This window comes from Rhinolophus sinicus, linkage group LG02 (assembly GCF_036562045.2).
Source record: "Rhinolophus sinicus isolate RSC01 linkage group LG02, ASM3656204v1, whole genome shotgun sequence".
NCBI classification, from domain to species: domain Eukaryota; kingdom Metazoa; phylum Chordata; class Mammalia; order Chiroptera; family Rhinolophidae; genus Rhinolophus; species Rhinolophus sinicus.
Window position 1 is genome coordinate 145880112 of NC_133752.1, and position 20861 is coordinate 145900972.

The 20861-nt window shown below is 38.2% G+C and overlaps 1 protein-coding gene across 1 annotated transcript; it reads right to left on the reverse strand.

Moving 5' to 3' along the window:
* Positions 1 to 15540: 15540 nt before the first annotated feature.
* Positions 15541 to 16476, reverse strand: LOC109452956 (olfactory receptor 6C2). Its single transcript, XM_019742310.2, has one exon. The coding sequence runs from the start codon at positions 16474 to 16476 to the stop codon at positions 15541 to 15543; it is 936 nt and encodes a 311-aa protein (XP_019597869.2).
* Between the last annotated feature and the right edge of the window lie 4385 nt (positions 16477 to 20861).

Consider the following 20861-nt stretch of genomic DNA (forward strand, 5'->3'; position numbering starts at 1 on the left):
ATAATATAATATAATATAATATAATACCAGGTCTTACATTAATTTTTGCTCCAAAAGATGCATTAGAGCTGATTGTCTGGCTGGGTCTTATTTTCGGGGAAACAGGGTTACTATGCAGTAGAATTTGATATTTAAAATTTTATTTTATTAAAACTTTTTTTCAAATGCTGGTTGCAACTCACTAAATTGATTTCATAACCCACTCGCAGGTTGCAGTCCACAGTTGGAATCAGGGATCAAGAAAAGTTACAAAGTACTCTGGATGCCCTTGCCCTCCTGGTTACCAACCTGGAATCCTCAGGGAGTGATTGAGTTGTCACATCTGCATCCGTTTCAGGCTTCACAACCACAGAGAAGTAAAATCAAGGAAGCTGTAAACAGGGAATATACATCCTCACTTGACTATCCAAATGGCTAGAGTACAATTTTAGTCCTAAATATTCTAGAGGTGAATAAATATTATAAAGCCACACAATTGCAAAGTACTATAAACATTATTGCATTTTCTAGTTCTCTGCCACCAAGTGCTCTCCTGCATTTTCACAGAAATACCAAAAACTTCCAGGGCTTCTCTTAGTAAGAAGCAGTCTCCTGCGGTACCTTCTCAGTTTAATGGGAATGTGCCTCTTTCTCTTCTTCCACTAATTCAGACTAGAGTAGAATCAGAGGTTTTTTGTCTATTTTTTTAAATGGAGCCAATAAATAGGGGGAGGAAAGAAGAGCTTTGAAGAGTAGAGAAGTCCTGGATTGTTCTGTTCTAGGAGAAATGAGGTTGATGACCTCAGAAGGCAGAATATGAACTCCCCTCCCAGCCCAGATTATCCTTTACCCAGAGTGACACAGGTTATAGTTGCTCTATAGAGACCATGCCCTTAGGAATTAATTGAGTGAAGAAGCCCCAGTTGCCCTGGGACTGACTCTTCAGAGCAGGCTAATGAATGTCCCTTTGTCAATAACTCTGGGAACACATTTTAAACATGTGGCTAAGAGATGAGGTTCCAGAGAGACTATATTGGAGGTGAGGTGGTGGTGGTGGGGCATAGCAAGACAATGTCAGCTCCAGAGAAGACGGAGACTGTGCAGTCAAGGAATTGACACTCTGGAGGGGGTGGGCATAGTTGGCCATGGGTAAGGAGCTTAGCTGGAGACATTTGCAGGTCATGAAGGTACTGAAAAGTCACTAGCTTGGTTGTAATTACCCCATTTGTAGACTGCTGGCTACAGACAGTAAGCAGTCATTTTCATTATTTGGAGTGTACATACAAAAGTGAAATATAAAACAGAGAAAAGTGAAATGCTCAGATGGAGGCAGAAGAAGGAGCCTATACTGGCCTATGAGTCATTTCTGAGAAAACACTTGCACATTTTCAGTTTAAGGTAGTGAAGTGCTTGTTAAGATGTATATATATTGCCTGGGAAGACTAATCCCTTGCCACCCGAAAATACCTTCAAAGCAGTTAATTTATCAGGTTAATCACCCACTTATCAATACAGTAACACACCAGAAAAACCTATGTTAGCCTTAGGAACAAAATACCTGAATTAGGGACAACATACCCACTACACGAATGTCTTACAAATGTCTTCCCAATACATGCTTTCATATAATTCTCACAATAATGGTGAGGCCCAGAGAGGGAATGCGGTCTAACCAAACATAATACAATAATCAACTCCATCTTGAACGACACAAGAAACTTCATCTCTCTGCATCTCACTTTCCTGTTTTCTGTAAAATGGGGATCATAATGTCCATTAAATAGACTTATAACTGTAAAGAGCATAGGTCAGTACTTGGTACAAAGCATAGGCCAAAATTTCCCATTTCCTTTTCTCCATAGAGGGAATTACTATAAAAGTATATTAGGCAATATTTCAGCTGTTTCTTTCAAATGTGTTCATAAAGAAGAAAGATAAAGTCACTATTGGAAACCGTTTGGCTTTGACAGATTGCAGATACTCTGTTTGTTTAGAGAAATCTCTTCCCTAGAGCGTTGTTCTTTAGAAAGAAGAGGAAAGAGAAGTAAGTTGAATGAAGGGTCGTAGCTCATTAATGAGTCCGTCTAGGCTGCAAATTGTGTTTGGAATTTAGGAACAAAAGTCAATATAAAATAAGACAAGGAGATTTAAGAGATGAAAATCTGCTTAGGAAGTAATTCATGGAGGAAATGATTTGATAATGAATTATTTGAAAAGGCTATGCTGCTTTCTAACATTTAGGAAGTACCTAGGTTGCAGGATAAGGAAATAATTTTGGTAAATGTAACTGATGGAAGATAGTTATTTTGGAAATTATAACAGTTTTTGAGGAAACATTCCAATGTCAGAGTTTCTCGTTGCTGATTTTACAGGTGGCATATTTGTGATGAAGAAAGTAGAACACTTGTTGTTGAGTTCTATGAGACCCTTATGTATTTTGGATAGTAGCCCTTTTACTATGTTGATTCTTCCAATCCATGAGCACGGAATGTCTTTCCATTTCTTTATGTCTTCTTCAATTTCTTTTAAAAATGTCTTATAGTTTTCAGCATATAGGTCTTTCACATCCTTGGTTAAGTTTATTCCTAGATATGTTTTTCTTTTTGTTGCAATTGCAAAAAGAATTGTTTTTTTAAAATTTCTTTTTCTGAGATTTCATTGTTAGTATATAGGAATGCAATGGACTTTTGTGCGTTGATTTTGTAGCCGGCAACTTTACTGTATTCGTTTATTATTTCTAATAGCTTTTTGGTGGAGTCTTTAGGGTTTTCTATATATAACATCATGTCATCTGCAAAGAGTGACAATTTGACTTCTTCATTTCCAATTTGGATGCCTTTTATTTCTTTCTCTTGCCTGATTGCTCTGGCAAGGACTTCCAACACTATGTTGAAAAACAGAGGTGATAGGGGACAGCCCTGTCGTGTTCCTGAACGTAGAGCAAAGGGCTTCAGCTTTTCACTGTTAATTATGATATTAGCTGAGGGTTTGTCATATATGGCCTCTATTATGTTGAGGTATTTTCTTTCTATACTTATTTTATTAAGTGTTTTAATCATAAATGGATGTTGTATCTTGTCAAACACTTTCTCTGCATCAATTGATATAATCATATGATTTTTGTCCTTTATTTTGTTTATGTGATGTATCACATTGATGGATTTGCATATGTTGAACCAGCCTTGTGTCCCTGGGATAAACCCCACTTGGTCGTGATGAATAATCCTTTTAATGCATTGTTGCATTCGATTTGCTAGAATTTAGTTTAGGATTTTTGCATCTGTATTCATCAGAGATATTGGTCTGTAATTTTCTTTTCTTGTGTTATCCTTACCAGGTTTTCGTATCAGGGTAATGTTGGCCTTATAAAATGAGTTAGGGAGTATTGTCTTTTCTTCAATTTTTTGGAAGAGTTTGAGTAGGACAGGTATTAGATCCTCTTTGAAGGTTTGGTAGAATTCACTAGTGAAGTCATCTGGTCCTGGATTTTTGCTCTTGGGAAAGTTTCAGATGACTGATTCAATTTCCTTACTGGTGATTGGTCTATTTAGATTTTCCAGTTCTTCATGATTCCGCCAAGGAAGTCTATGTGTTTCTAAGAACTTGTCCATTTCTTCTAAGTTATTGAGCTTGGTGGCATATAGTCCTTCATAGTATTCTTGGATGATCCTTTGTATTTCTGTGGCATCTGTGATAACTTCCCCTCTTTCATTTCTGATTTTGTTTATTAGTGTCTTTTCTCTTTTTAGCTTAGTGAGTCTAGCCAAGGGTTTGTCAATTTTATTACTCTTTTCAAAGAACCAGCTCTTTGTCACATTAAGTTTTTTCTATTGTCTTTTTGTTCTCTATTGCATTTAGTTCTGCTCTGATTTTCATTATTTCCTTTCTTCTGCTGACCTTGGGTTTCATTTGTTCTTCTTTTTCTAGTTCTTTAAGGTGTAACTTGAGGTTATTTATCTGGGACTTTTCTTGTTTCTTGAGATAGGCCTGTAATGATATAAATTTCCCTCCTAAAACCACTTTCACTGCATCCCAAAATATTTGGTAGGATGTATTTTCATTCTCATTTGTTTCTGTGTATCTTTTTTTTTTTAAAGATTTTATTGGGGAAGGGGAACAGGACTTTATTGGGGAACAGTGTGTACTTCTAGGACTTTTTTCCAAGTCAAGTTGTTGTTCTTTCAGTCTTAGTTGTGGAGGGCGCAGCTCAGCTCCAGGTACAGTTGCCATTGCTAGTTGCAGGGGACACAGCCCACCATCCCTTGCAGAAGTCGAACTGGCAACCTTGTGGTTGAGAGGACACACTCCAACCAACTGAGCCATCCGGGAGCTCAGTGGCAGCTCAGCTCAAGGTGCCGTGTTCAATCATAGTTGCAGAGGGCGCTGCCCACCATCCCTTGTGGGAATCGAGGAGTTGAACTGGCAAAGTTGTGGTTGAGAGCCCACGCTCCAACGAACTGAGCCATTGGGAGGCAGCTCAGCTTAAGATGCCGTGTTCAATCTTAGTTGCAGGGGGTGCTGCCCACCATCCCTTGTGGGAATCGAGGAATTGAACTGGCAACCTTGTGGTTGAGAGCCCACTGGCCCATGTGGAAATCGAACTGGCAGCTTTCGGAGTTAGGAGCATGGAGCTCCAATCACCTGAGCCACCGGGCTGGCCCTCTGTCTATCTTTTGATCCCTCCTCTTATTTCCTCTTTGATCTGGTCATTCTTTAAAAGTATGTTGTTTAATCTCCACATATTTGTGGTTTTTTCTGCAGTTGATATCCAATTTCAAAGCCTTGTGATCAGAGAATATGCTTGGTATGATTCCAATCTTTTTAAATTTGTTGAGGCTAGTTTTATGTCCCAATATATGGTCTATTCTTGAGAATGTTCCATGTACACTAGAAAAAATGTATAGTCTGATATTCTAGGATGAAGTACTCTATAAATGTCAATTATGTCCATTTCATCTAATGTGTTATTTAGGGCTGCTATTTATTTATTTTATGTTTGGATGATCTATCCATAGCTGTCAATGATGTATTTAGGTCCCCTACTATAATTGTGTTTTGGTCAATTTCTCCCTTTAGTTCCATTAGTAGTTGCTTGGTATATTTCTGTGCTCCCTTATTGGGGGCATAAATATTGATGACTATGTCTTCTTGTTATATAGTCCCCTTTATCATTATGAAATGTCCACCTTTGTCTTTTGTTACCTTTTATCCTGAAGTCTGTTTCATCTGGTATCAGTATTGTTACACCTGACTTTCTCTGGATACCATTTGATTGGAGTGTCAATTTCCATCCTTTCACTTTGAGTCTATGCTTGTCCTTGTAGCTGAGATGTGTCTCTTGGAGGCAACATATGGTTGGGTTTAGTTTTTTGATCCAATCTGCTATGCTGTGCCTTTTTATTGGTGAGTTCAGTCCGTTTACATTAGGGTGATTATCGATATGTGAAGATTTCCTATCATTCTATCTTTAGTTTTCTGGTCAGACTGTGTCTCCATTGTTCCTTTGCCTTTTTGTTTGTCTATTATTTCTGTGTGGTGGTATTCTATGATTTTTCCCTGTGTTTCTTCTTTTATTATGTTATATATTTCAATTCTGGATGTGTTTTTTTTTTTTTTTTTAGTGGTTGCCATTAAGTTTATGTAAAAGAAAGTTTCATATTTAGAGTATTCCATTTTCTTCAGCATGCTTACTTTCTCCATTCCCATATTCCTGTTCAGGCCTTTACTCTCCCCCCTTTTATTTTTTGGTTGTCACAAATTATCCTTATTTATGCTGGTTGAATAGCTTCCTTCAGTATTTCTTGTAGTACAGGTCGTGTGTTAGAAAATTCCCTCAGCTTCTGTATGTCTGGAAAGGTCTTTATTCCTTCTTCATGTCTAAAAAATATCTTGGTTGGATATATTATTCTTGGCTCATAATTTCTCTCTTTCAATAGTTTGAATATTTGGTTCTACTCCCTCTGGATTGTAGAGTTTCTGCTGAAAAATCTGATGATAACCTAATGGGCTTTCCTTTGTAGGTCTTTTTCCTGGCTGTCTTGAGGATTCTTTCTTTGTTGTTAATTTTTAACAGCTTCAATACAATGTGCCTTGGAGAAGGCCTGTTGGGGTTGAGGTAATTAGGTGTTCTATTTGCTTATTGGATTCGAGGATCCAGTTCTTTCCACAGGTTTTGGAAGTTCTCGTTGACTATTTGTTTGAATATACTCTCTGTTCCGTTTTCTCTTTCTTCTCCTTCTGGTATGCCCATTATTCTTATATTGCTCTTTCTGATGGAGTCAGAAAGTTCTTGTAGAGTTCTTTCATTTCTTTTAAGTCTCGAGTCTCTTTCTTCTTCCATCCGTGTCATTTCCAGATTTCTATCTTTGATGTCATTGATTCTTTCCTCCATCTGGTCAACTCTACTACCTAAGCTGGTTATTTCATTCTACATTTCTTTTATTGAGTTCTTAATCTCCAGAAATTCTATTTGGTTCTTTTTTTAGAATTTCAATCTCTTTGGTAAAATGTTCTTGTTCTTTGATTGTGTTTCTGAGTTCATTAAACTGCCTTTCTGTGTTTTCTTGCATTTCGTTGAGTTTTTTCAGAACTGCAATCTTGAATTCTCTGTCATTTAAGTCACATATTTCCATGTCTTTAAGTTCATTTTCTGGAGACTTTTCATTTTCTTTCTGAGCTGTCTTGTTACCTTGGTTATTCATGGCTGTTAATGATTTATCATTTCTCTTCCTAGACATCTACAGGAGTGGGTTCTGCAACAGGTTGATAGAAAGAGGTCTTTCTTTTGTTTTCCAGTAGGTGTTGGTAGAATGTTTTATTTATTCCCCTACTGCAGCCTTTTATTCTCTCTCACACTGTAATGTTATATTTTCTCTGCAGTATTCCAACTTCTCACACAGTGGGGGGATTCCTTGGAAGGCGGTCTTGTCCTCTGTGAACAGTTTGCCTAGGTCATAGGGTGCTGCTCCATGGGGGGATGTGGAGAGCTTCTGAAGTCCCAAAGGTCTTCCTGCACCAGATTCAGAGCCCTAGTGTTTCAGCAGCTCAGTTTATTCCTGCAGGGATCTGCCCAGATAGGTGGTAACAGGGCGGGGTGGGCTGTGAGAGGTGGCCCAGAGCAATGGCAGTGACCACCACCACAGGAGGTCCTGCTTCCACTGCCCCCTCCCCTTTGCTGGAACTAGTTGGGCTGTGAGTCTGTGTCTGTGGACCACAGTTCTCAGAACTGCAAATATTCTGTTCTTTTGATATGACACTGCTACTGTTCTGATTCTAGCACTGGGCAGGTGGGGGTGGGGCAAGCTCTGGGAGGGTAAGGAGGGGGCTGCTAGTCTCAGTTCCTAAGGCTTCCATTCTCTGCTCGGCAGTGAGGGCTTAAACCACTGTTTTCAGCCTTCTTCCCTCAGTCTTTGCTCCGAGTTCTCTGCCGTGAGCATTGGATTTAGCCGTGTTATATGCTGTCCCCTCAGCCCTGTGGACCATATGTGGAGCCCTAGCAGTCCGACTTCTTCCCTCTTCCACAGCTGCAGTAGTTCCAGAATGCAGTAAGCTTGGAGCACCAAGCTAGGTCTGCGTTCTACTACTGCATGGTCCCATCTCTGCACTTCTCCTTTCTCTCCTTCTCCACTTGTGCAATTTGCCCACCTTTAGATGATTTCAGTAGTGCTCTTCTTAGTCTTGCCTGTCTGCTGTGCAGGGAGTCCTTTGTGGAGTTACAGTTGTTCAATTTGTTGTAAATTCCAGGGGGAGATTTCAAGAGGCTCACCTCACGCCGCCATTTTTATGATGTCATCCAGAAATGGCCGTATTTATTTATTTATTTAAAATATTTTATTGGGGAAGGGGAACAGAAATTTATTGGGGAACAGTCTGTACTTCCAGGACTTTTTTCCAAGTTAAGTTGTTGTCCTTTCAATCTTAGTTGTGGAGGATACCGTTCAGCTTCAAGTTGTTGTCCTTTCAGTCTTAGTTGTGGAGGGCGCAGCTCAGCTCCAGGTCCAGTTGCCATTGCTAGTTGCAGGGGGCGCAGCACACCATCCCTTGTGGGAGTCGAACTTGCAACATTGTGGTTGAGAGGATGTGCTCCAACCAACTGAGCCATCTGGGAGGAAGCTCAGCTCAAGGTGCTGTGTTCAATCTTAGTTGCAGGGGGCAGATCCCACCATCCCCTGCGGGACTCAAGGAGTTGAACCGGCAACGTTGTAGTTGAGAGCCCACTGGCTCGTGTGGGAATTGAACTGGCAGCCTTTGGAATTAGGAGCAGAGAGCTCCAACCTCCTGAGCCATTGGGCTGGCCCCATATTAAATTTTTAGTAGGATAAAACATTCTAATGAAGAATTTCCTGGAACAAAAATATGTTTTAATGGGAGATATAAGGGAAAATAGTTCACTTTTGCCTGTTTTTATTTAATTCATAAACCTTTCCAAAGATAGTAGTAATAGGTAATATTTATAAGGCAATTACTAAATATTAGGTACTTTGTTAAATGGTTAGATTACCTCATTTAATTCTCAAAGCAAATCTCTGAGGCTGGTTGTAATTTAATCCTCATTTTGCAATTGAGGAAACCAAGATCCAGAAAGATTTAGAATCCTGCCCGAGGTTACTGACTTAGTTAGGATGTGGTAAAGCAGGAATATGAATGAATCCCAGCAGTCTGACCACAAATCTCAACTCTTAATTCCTTAAAACATGTCTTCTTAACTGTTTATTTGACTGATTTATTTCTCCTGTTTATCTTTTGAGAAAATAATCCACATCCTCTCTGTGATGCTATCTGTCAAGTAACCTTCAGGAAACTAGATGAATCACTGCCACGCCTTCTTTATTTCTGAGTTAAGGGCTATAATAGAGAGATAGTTGGTCTTCCACAGTAATAATTAATTACACTTGGAGCAACTGAAATGTTTCCCATTTACAGTCAATGTCTCCAGGGTTTCCAATTTCTCTCGTCACTAGGATGAAGCATGATCTTCTCAGGAAATCTCAATTAGTTTAGAACATGAATTGTGTTCTCCTGCCTGTTTTAGCACATTTCCCACAATGGTCTTGAGGTGAGTGTCCTTTGAGACTATGGAAATATATTTCTTCCCTTCACACTGAGAGTGTAGTGTCCATTTCCAACATGTGCTCAGACCACACATCAGAGCCTCTGACTCTGGAGTTTGGACAGGATTCTGACTTGGATGTGTAATAAGTGGCTGGCCTATTATCTGCTTCCATCCCACATACTGTGGAACCACTTAGGGAATGATCAACTTGACCAAATGTCATATTATCCTTCCTTGTCTTCTGATACACATTCCAAATGCCCACATATGGTACTCACTAAGCTCCCTGCAACCTGCCCTAAGCCCTGTGCACCCATGATAGTCTGATTTCTGCTCTTGCAAAAATCATTATCTGTTATTGTCTCAGCCTTATCTGGAACGTATTGGATAAACTCGTGCAGAATTGCGTATGAAAGTTCATTGATTTATTGTGCTGTCTGGTTAACAATGGAATATTTTACCCTTTCAAGTATGCTTTGTGGTACTGATCACTAAATATAAGGAATTATTGCTAATGGTAGATATTCAAGTTGTGTAGCAGAAAGCAACATTAAGGAAGCAGTTTTGCTGGATTGAGGGAACAGGAACACTTTCCCAGGCTCTCATACATGGGAGACTGTATTCTTCCCTTTAAAAATATACTGTTCTATTCTTTAAACTTCTTCAGATGACACTTTTATAAAGTCTTATTAAAATTCAAATGTCACTTGTTAGAGAATAGAGTAACATCGATAACCATTGATTCTTATTGTGAAACACTGTTTATAATTATTTAGAACCTGGGCTGGGAAAAACATAGGTCAAAGCCTTTTGCCTTGTGATTTTGAACTACTTGGTTTCTGGATGGTGAACAACTGGCATGACTAAATAAATCATACTCACCTTTCAGATTGCTGTTCATGGCTTCTGTGGGCAGTTTAACCACAAACATCCTCAGGGTAACTCAGAGCAGAAGAGTTTATTAGTGATGGTTTGTCTTACAATATTTTCATGCACTCACACACTTGCACTCACTGGCAAGTCTGTGAGTGGGTAGAGGTCTCTTAGGTTTCCATTGCCCACCCACAGTTTCCCAGAAGTCTTTCCCAAATGTTCTTTACCTTCTACAGTCTTATAAGGATACCAAATAAAGAATATTTTCTGAGTTCTCGAGAAAATGCATATATATTCTGTATAGTTAAAAGAATGAAAGACTGTTGCGATGGTGGAAAACTCTCTTTGGTTGGGGCAAAGTCTATATCTTGGCCTCTGTACAGGAAGACAGGTTTCTCTACAAATTATATATTAATAAGAATGGTGTAAGTTATATATGTTTGGTCCTCAACAGGTGTGCAGGGATCACCTGAATAAACAAACAAAAGGACGCTTTGGGATCCTACGTTCAAAAGTCGCTGATTAATCAACAGTGTAATGAACTTGAATGAACTCTTTCAAATAAAGCTTTAAACATACATATATCAGTGGGAAGAGTCCTTGGAGACAGGAAGATGCAAAAGTAGGTCATGTGCGAAGCAATAAGAGTCAGATGAGAAGTCAGAGGCTTGATTCTCTCCACACGCCTAAGGATGTTTCAGGTGAACTCAGGAGAGAAGCAGCTCAGAATTCTCTGAAGGAAGCCAGATTTTAATGAAGTCCTGTCACCCTGTGTCACATTGGAAACAGCCCCCTCTTCCTATTCTAAGCAGCTTTTCCTCTGGTGCCCATTCTTCATATGAAGCATCACAAGTAATTATGGGAATTTATGTTTAGTTTTCTCATGTTTGACGTAGCTTCAAGGTCAATTGATGTCCATGTTGGTCAAAGGGTACAAAGTTGCAATTATGTAGGATTACTAAATCTAGAGACCTAATGTACAGCATTATGACTATAGTTAATGATACATTATTGAACTTTGGATATTTACTAAGAGAATAGATTTCAGGTACTGTCATCACACACATACAATGGTAGCTATGAGGAGAAAATGTTAATTAGTTTTACTGTAGTAATAGTTTCACTATGTACATGTATATCAAATCATCATGTATACTTTAAATATATGTGATTTTTATTAAAAAAGGGTCAGTTGCTGTGAAACCAAAAATAAAAATTGATGAAAATAGTGCAGGATTTTATGTATAATTTTATACGTATGATTTTTGTGAAATATAGAACAGAAAAATTATAGAGAGGGTAAAAGGGATCAAATATATGGTGATGGAAAGAGAACTGACTCTGGATGGTGAATCCACAATGTGATAGATAGATGATGTAATACAGAATTGTACACCTGAAACCTGTATAACTTTACTAACAATTGTCACCCCAATAAACTTTAATTGGGGTGGCCAGTTAGCTCAGTTGGTTAGAGCGCAGTGCTCTTAACAACAAGGTTGCCAGTTTGATCCCCACATGTGCCCTCCACAACTAGGTTGAAACAACTACTTATAGAGAAAATCAGTAAAACCCAAAGCTGAATATTTGTAAAAAGCAATAAAGTTAATAAACCTCTAGTGAGACTGAGCAGGAAAAAGGGGTGGGGGGTAAATAAAATATCAGTATCGAAAGAGGGTACATCACCACAGCACCATAGTTTCAACAACTTAGAGGAAATGGAAAAATCCCTTTAAAGATACAAATTACAAATTTCAAAGATACAAATTTCAGGATGAATGCATCATTTTTAGGAAACCAGCTCCCATTGTCAACAATAAATAAATAGTTAAACAGTGAGAAGTTCCTGACAGATGTTAAAAGGTTCCCAGCACATTCAGAGAGAGTACGAGGAAGAGAGGGAGACAGGCAGCTGGCTCCTGTTGAGATTGCCCAGTAGAGGCAAACTGAAACTACAATAATAAATAACAATAGCAGCGCCACCACCAACCTGATAAAGGTATCTAAGGAACACCCATACCCTCATACTCAATGACGAAAGACTGAATGCTTTTCCCCATATGATTAGGAACAAGACATGATTGTCTGTTCTCACCATTTCTACTCAACATTGTATTAATGGACCCAATCAGTGCAATAAGGCAGGAAAATATAAAAGCCATATGGATTGGAAATAAAGCATTAAAATAGTTTTTATTTTCAGATGACGTGATCACCAATATAGAAAACAAAGAGAAATATAAAATAGCTACTATCAAAACTAATAAGTGAGCTTAGGGTAGTAACAAGATACAAGGTCAATATAGAAACATCATTTGCATTCCTATGTACTAACAATGAATAATTAGAATTTGAAAATAAAAAAGTAAAGTTTACATAAAAACATGAATTAGGGAACAACTTAGGGATAAATCTAACAAAAGTTGTGCAATTTTTGAATGCTTAAAACTAGGAATCATTAATGGTGGGATTACAGAAGACCTAAATAAATAGAGAGATGGACCATGTTCATGAATCAGATGACTTAATAGTGTTAAGACTACAATTCTCCCCAGATTGATATGTAGTCATCACAATCCCAATCAAAATTTCCACAGGCTCTCATTTTAAGGAGAATTTGACAAGCTGTATTTTTTTTTATTGGGGAAGGGGAACAGGACTTTATTGGGGAACAGTGTGTACTTCCAGGACTTTTTTCCAAGTCAAGTTGTTGTCCTTTCAATCTTAGTTGTGGAGGGTGCTGTTTAGCTTCAAGTTGTTGTCCTTTCAGTCTTAGCTGTGGAGGGCGCAGCTCAGCTCCAGGTCCAGTTGCCTTTGTTAGTCGCAGGGGGCACAGCCCACCCTTCCTTGCGGGAGTTGAACCGGCACCCTTGTGGTTGAGAGGATGTGCACCAACTGAGCCATCCAGGAGCTCAGTGGCAGCTCAGCTCAAGGTGTCGTGTTCAGTCTTAGTTGCAGGGGGCAGAGCCCACCATCCCCTGCGGGACTCGAGGAGTTGAACCGACAACCTTGTGGTTGAGAGCCAACTGGCCCATGTGGGAATTGAACCAGCAGCCTTCAGAGTTAGGAGCGTGGAGCTCCAACTGCCTCAGCCACCGGGCTGGCCCTGTATTAAAGTTTATTGGGGTGACAGTTGTTATTAAAGTTACATAGCTATCACATGTACACAAGCTGTATTTTAAAATTTATATGTAAAAGCAAAGGAGCTAGATAGACACAACAATTTTGTATAAGAACGAAACCGGAGGGCTAATAAAATACTGATTTTCCATGTTAATTATCTATTTATGTCAAGAGCTGTATATTTCCAATCATCCAGATTTAAACTCTACAAGTGACTTAGACTTTGCTTTCCTCTTATCTCATATTACTCAGTCAGTAAATATCATTAATCATTCCTAACTCCTATATCTTCCCTAAACATTTTACCCAGGTACAAAAATTAACTCAAAAAGTATTGAAGCACAGTCTCATTCGTTTGTTTGATCCAGTTTTCTTGTAAGGAATGCTCACTGCTTACTTTTTCATCTTTCTAAATCTTTTCTGGGTCTGAGGAGAGTTCTGTCTTCTCACAAGGCCTGCCAGAATGGAAAGCAGTTTTATGTTCTGGTCATATACTATATGAACTCTGGATCCAGATTCCCTGGGTTCAAATCTCAGCTTTTCCATCGATTAGTTATGTGTCTTAGGCTCTATGCCTCAGTTCCCTTCTTTGCAATAGAAGAATTATAATGCACCATATTATTATTAAGAATAATAATATATCACTGATAATAATACACAATATATAGTGTTTTTAGTAGATTCTATTATTACCATCCATATTACTTAGAACAATGCTTGGCACATAGTAAATAGCATAAATGCTATTATTATTTCACTTGATCAAAGAGATTTCCCTTTTGTATTAAAAAGACATGATCTGTGCTTTTCACATGGTCCTTAAATATATGTTGCCTTGTCTAATTTCTTATGTTGTTAACTTTTCATGGTTGCATGTTTTATATATTGTATTGTTGTCCTAGGGCAGACCAACTTTGTTGCATTTTCTATGCTGCATAGCAAAATGACAAATACATGTTCAGATATTTGTTAAATTGTGAACAAAACTTGTTGAAGGCCAAAGAATTCCTAGGGCTCTTTTATTCCTAGGAGAAATGATTATCTCTGCAAGGGACACATTAGCGTTTTGGAGGTTTTTAAATATCCAAAGTAACCAATTTTTTTTCTGTGTCAGAGCTGGCCACTTTGGGATCAATTGTGCTGACAAACAATACATTCCCTGGGGGGCCTGGTTCTGAGGGACTAATAAAGACCCTTTGTTACCTTCAAGAACAAAAGTTAAATAGATGTTTAAAAGAAGCCAGCCCAGAGAGACTGTTAAGGAAACTGCAGAGGGAGCATCAAACATAGGTTATCAGCAGGCTAAGGAGAATGAAAGATGGAACAATGGGGTTGAATGCCATCCCTGCATTGAGTAGCCTGCAAAAGAGATCTTTAAATTTTCTTTCACATCCATCATTTAAGTAGCCATAGATTTTTCTCAGCATGGAGAAAAGAGTTGTCATTTAACTTGAGGATTGTATTTATTTTTAAATAGACCTTATTTTTTAGAACAGCTTTAGATTTGCAGAAAAATTGAGAAGATAGTTCCTGCATACCACATGCCCAGTTTCCCCTATTTAATCTTACGTTAGTATGATGCATTTGTTATTGAACCAAAATGGATACATTATTATTAAATGAAGTCCATAGTTTATTCAGATTTTCTTACTTTTCACCTAATATTGTTTTTTCTATTCTACAATCCCATCTAGGATAACACAGTACATTTAGTTGCCATGTAACCTTAGGCCCCTGTTGATTGTGACCGTTTCTCAGACTTTGCTTATATCTGAAGACCTTGACAGTTTTGAGGACTATCCTACCCGAGTCAGACTTATTCTCTCTGAGCCTGTGTGGAAGCACCATCAACGGCAATGTCAGTAGAGGACAGCCAGTGCTTGGAAGTCTTGTTCTTACTCTTCTGTAGTCACATCATATTTCAGGATGCAGTACACTTCCAGAAAAGACAGTGCAAACATTTTTGTGGATAAATTGGTTTAAAAGAAAGAATATAATTATTTTCATGGATTTTGAAGTTGCTTTATTAACATCTTCTACTCATTCCTGAAAAATGGACATTTTAAAATGAGAAGAGCTCTGGAATGCACACTTTTAGATCCTCTTTTAAGCTTTGACAAAGAATACTTAATTACTTTTGTACGATCGGAGGCTAGCTATTGAAGTATTCCCAACAAATGAGAAATGGGCACATATATTCTACATCATGCGAAGGCTATGTGGCCAGAAATACAATTTTATTTGTTTACATTTTCTTTTCATGACATTAAACATTTTGGGAATCCAGAACATATATTTATTGAAGAAACCATTTTGAATGAAATATACTCGAAGGAGAAATAAATAGTTTGATCTTGGCTTTTGGACTAGAAGAGGCAACTGTTCCTGGGGGCAGATTAGCTTGATGATGCTACAGAATAGGAAGAAACCCCATATTTGTCAAACTCAGGAGTATCTCTCATGGGTTAGTCAGATTTAAATTAAATTTAATAACCTCAAAAATCAATCATCTCTTACTGCTTTGGGAGAAATACAACCCGTTTTACTGTGTCTTTGAAGGCGTCTTTCACTTGTTTGTTTCGAAGTGTATAAATGAACGGATTAAGCAACAGGGCAACTGAGGTAGTGAGCACAGATACCACTTTATTAATGGCCACACCTTCCTTTGCTGAAGGTTTGATGTAGATGAAGATGCAGCTGCCATAGGTGATGGAAACCACAATCATGTGGGAAGAACAGGTGGAAAAGGCCTTTTTCCTTTGTTGGGCAGAAGGAAATCTTAGAATAGTCTTGATGATGTATGTGTAGGACAGGACTACACAGACTAAGGTAATAATGAGTGTCAGCACGGCAAAACTCAAAACAATTCTCTCTATTAACACTGTGTCTGAACAGGTTATCTGTAAAATAGGAGATGCATCACAGCCAAAATGATCAATCACTTTCGAGTCACAGAATTCCAGCTGGAGGCCCATGCCAAGAGGTGGCAGGATAATCAACAGGCCCGCAAACCAACAGCAGAGAACGAGTGCAGTGCAGACTCTGTGGTTCATGATGGTTGTGTAATGCAGGGGCTTACAAATGGCCACATAGCGGTCATAGGACATGGCGGCAAGGAGAAAAAATTCTGTGGCCCCAAAGAAGACAATAAAAAATAATTGGGTGGCACAAGCATTATAAGTAATAGTATTATCTCCAGTTACCATAGTATACAGGAATCTGGGAATGCAGACAGTGGTGAATGACACTTCTAAGAAAGAGAAGTTTCGGAGGAAAAAATACATGGGAGTTTTAAGATGGGGATCCAAAAGTGTGAGGGTGATAATGATGAAGTTCCCAGCAACGCTCAGCATGTAGGTGAGAAACAAAAACGCGAAAATCAGAACTTGTAGTTTTGGGTTATCTGTCAATCCCAGCAGGATGAAGGTTATTGCTGTATGATTTCTCATCACTTCCTTATGCCAAGTCAAGTGTGATTCCCCCTGAAGAGAGAAGTGTCATAAGAAGCTATTATTGGAACTTGAATGAAAACACCCCCGCAAGCCAGCTCACATGCACTTTTTTTACTTAATAATCAGTTTGTTAACAGAGGGCCTTTGACATCTTACTAGGAGACGTCTATGGGAAATACGTAGTATAGATCTTATGCTTATGGTTCTCTGATTAGAAAGCACATTTACAAAGGTGTCAAATAAAAACAAAACAAAACATACATCATGGTCTGTTTTACAGTTTCTCAACTGCCTTGTGGCTTTTAATTCATATTTTAAGATTTATTAAAATTTTAATAATATTTGTCCTTATCATGGAGGAAATTATGTCCTTTTTGAAGTCCCCCCCCGCCATCCTCATTTTTCTTTGCTTTTCCACACCATGCTGAAATGCTCCATTTTCAAAACTGAGAAGAATCGATTAGTATCTTGGTGTTTTTAAATTAAAACAAATTTTTAGAGCAATTTTAGGATCACAGCAAAATTGAGAGGAAGGTACAGAGATTTCCCACATACTTCCGACCTCCACATAGGCACAGCCTCTTCCATTATTAATAGCCCCCACCAGGGTGGTACATTTGTTACCATTGATAAAACTACATTGACACATCAAAGTCCATAGTGTACATTTGGTTTACTTTTGGTGGTGTACATTTTGTGGATTTGGACAAATGTTTAATTAGTGTTTTATGTCGATCTTGCTGTGCTGAGTTTTAATACCAACACGTTCATTTAAAAATGTTAATTCTGCTCTTTGTACTTCAATTTGTTTCTCAGTAGGGAGATAAAAGTTTAAGATACAAATATGTATCTTCACTTTTTCACACTCTATTTAGGCAAATGAAAGTATTTCAAAGGCAGTTTTGGGACTCTTAGGCAGAGGGTTTCCTGGAAAATTTCTAGAACCTGAATATAAACCAGATTTTGTCTTGTTCTGGAGCTTTGGGTCATGGACAGAGCCCAGAGGGACTGATCTGTGGTGTCTGCTTTCTTTGACCTCCTGGTCAACCCTGTGCCCCTTGTAGAACCCAGCCTTTAGAATCTGTCTCAGGCTATATCTTAGTGACTTCTTCTTTGAACAATTGCTGCTGTTCACCTCCTCAAATCGCCTCTCCCCACTAATTTACCAACCAGTTTATGTTTTCTGAATTTTGATATACGTAACTTGCCCAAGCAACATCTAGAAACAAATGGACACACATATGAGCCAATCTTTGTAAACAAACTACAAAGTACCTTACCTTTCTCGTTGACATTTTCACTGTCCATTTCAGCACCTCCCAGGAGTTTTAAGCCTCCCTTACTCTAATTTGCGTTTTCTCAGGAATCCCATTAGACAGAGGCTTAGGCTATTTCCCTCCCTTCATGTCAGAACTTACCCTCATTGAGATTCATATTTCCAGTAGCTACTCTGAGGTATCCATCTGTAAAAGAAGACCTGGTAAATGCAGTCTCCCTGGGGATATAAGTAGTTAATAATAACTTAATCTATTGGCCTATAGTATGTCATTGTTTTATTAGGGAGGATTGGTTGTTAAATAAGCAAATTTAGGCATACCTCAAAGGTTTGTAGAGAAACACTATATACTTCTACAGGCGAAAAAAACCTATTCTCTTATATATTTAAACAATTGCCCGAGTTCTACCCAGTGTGTGTGCTATGAATAAAGAATGAAAAATACATTAGGGTGCTCTTTTTTCTTATTGTTCAGGTAAATAATCTACATTTATTCATTCAAGTAAATGTTTAATAAGCACCTATTATTTAAAGAGTTCATGGTTCAACCATGAACAAGTTACTCCCTCAAGGAGCTTTCAAGCTACCAGTGGGAGATGATACTTTATTTTAGTGCATACTCAGTGACATGGTAGCATAAGATAACAGTGAAAATGCAACTTTGGATTCGGGACAACTCCTGCATGCTTGTTTCTTGGTAATCTCTCTTAGTTATGTTGGTAGCTATTTATATTTTCCCATGTTCACTCAGTTTCTCTAAGTTCTTTTTTTTTTCTACTAAAGTTGTGTCATCTCTCACCATAAGCTAAGTTAGCAAGGTGCATTGCTCAGAGTTCACAGACATGATTTTGGAACAGAGAAACCTCTCCTTTAGCTCATGGGAAAAATCACTTACTGGAGAGGTAGTGTCCTGCCATGTACTTGGCCAGTACTTGGGAAGACTCTGATAGGCCAAACTAAATGATAGGTATATTTCTTCATGCCTAATTTCCTCCCTGTTTCCCTCCTGTCCATTGTAGAAGAGTTTATTTTTTATTTTTATTACATTTATTGGGGTGACATTGGTTAATACAATTATATAGGTTTCAAGTACATAATTCTATAATTCATCACCTACACATTGCATTGTGTGTTCACCAGCCAAAGTCAAATTTCCTTCTGTCACCGTATGTTTGACCCCGTTTACCCTCTTCTATCTCCTCCCCCATCCCTGTTACCTTTTGGTAAACACTAAACTATTGTCCGTGTCTATGAGTTTTTGCTTGTTTGTTTGTCTTGTTTGCTTGTTGCTTTCAGTTTTATATCCCACATATGAGTGGAATTATATGGTTCTTGACTTTTTCTGTCTGACTTATTTTGCTTTGCATGAGAATCTCAAGATCCTTGTACTAGCTATTGACATGAACTCCAGCTCTCCCTCTCCTATGATGTTCATAGGATCTAAAATCATCCCCTGCTTCTCTTATCAAAACTTTTATTCTTCTACATTGATAAAAAGACTGGTGAACTCAATCATAATATTATTTGAATAATCATTAGTTTAATGTTTTAAAATGCCTAATGTATGTTAATTTTCAGTGACATTGGGTTTTAACTCGTGAAGCTTATTAAATAAACACTACTTCTAATAATGCAATTAAGCCTATAGTGGTAGTTAGATCCTTTGGTTGTAAGACTGTTTCAAATGAATTCAAACCATTTCAAACAAATTGCTGGCCTTTGCCAGCAATCATATCAGCATTCTGTGTTATATTACACCTGTCTCAACCCCCAGTCTCACCCTGCAAACAATGATATGTGTGTGTGTGTGTGCACAAATATACAACAAAACAGAAACAGACATATATACAGAGAACAAACTGATGGTTGCCAGGAAGGGGGTGGGGGAAGGGGGGGGGAAGGAAGGCTCAGGGAGCTGGGTAAAAAAGGTGAAGGGATTAGGAAATACAAATTGGTAGCTACAAAATAATCACGGGGATGTAAAGTACAGCATAGATAATATAGTCAGTAATGTTGCAACAACTATGTATAGTGTCAGCTGGGTACTAGACTAAAGCAGGGGGAATCACTGCATAAATTATGTAAATGCCTAACCACTATGCTATACACTTAAAATAATATTGAATAAATATTAATATTGTATAGAAAATATTGCATGTCAACTATAACTGAAAAAAATTAAACCCCACAAATACAACCTCTTAGAGGCAAGTCTGACAATTGACAGAACTCTCCTAGATTTTCATGCCTCCTGATATAATGAGCCCAGTCTCAGGTTCCTCTTCCCTTACCAAGTCTAAACTGGCATCTGATACTGTATTTCCCAGTTACTCTGTTAGTTCAAAGGAAGAAAAGACTGGTGCAGAAACAAGGAAGTTGTCTCTCTAGTTTTGTTGGAGGTTTGGATCAGTTTACCTCTGATCTTCCTGGGCAGGGTGGCAGGCTTTCCTGCAAATTCTATAATGGCAACATTTCTTTTATATGTTTGGTCTGCTAACAGTGCACAGGGAACATGTGAGTGAACGACAAAATAGTCCTTGGTGATTCAGTTTCACAAGTTCCTAATGAATTGGTGGCAGTCTAATCAACAGTGTGAAAACACATTTAGCAGTGGGAACAATGTCCTCAGAGACATGGACAGTGGTCTGATGTTATCTGAATTCTGTTTTGATTTCTTTATTGAATCTTTTTTCCCCTAGAATTAGACACTCTGTTTGGTACTGTATATACAGTATGTTATTTATCTTTGACATCAAATCTTAAAGTAAAGAAACCCAAACTATCCTCATTTTACAGATGAGGAAACTTAGGAGCAGAGAAGTGACCCATCAGAATGTCCTACAGCAGTGGCGCAGGTTTTGAATAAAAACTTACCTGAACACAAACATCCTGCTTTTTTCTCCATGCTACTCTAGCTACTTGCCCCAATATTTAAGAGGCTTACCAGCACTTAAATTTCAACTTGATGTTCTCCCAGTGCTACTTGGCATGTGTTTTCATCCTTTTTCCTTATACTTATGTCTTTTCAGGTAGGCAACGAAACTACTTTTGATATTTGAAGCAATGGAAAGTTTTGCCTCCCAAGCATGGGATAAAATATTACGTG

Coding starts and splice junctions, on each gene's coding strand:
- LOC109452956 (XM_019742310.2), bottom strand. CDS start 16,476: ATGAGAAATCATACAGCAATAACCTTCATCCTGCTGGGATTGACAGAT.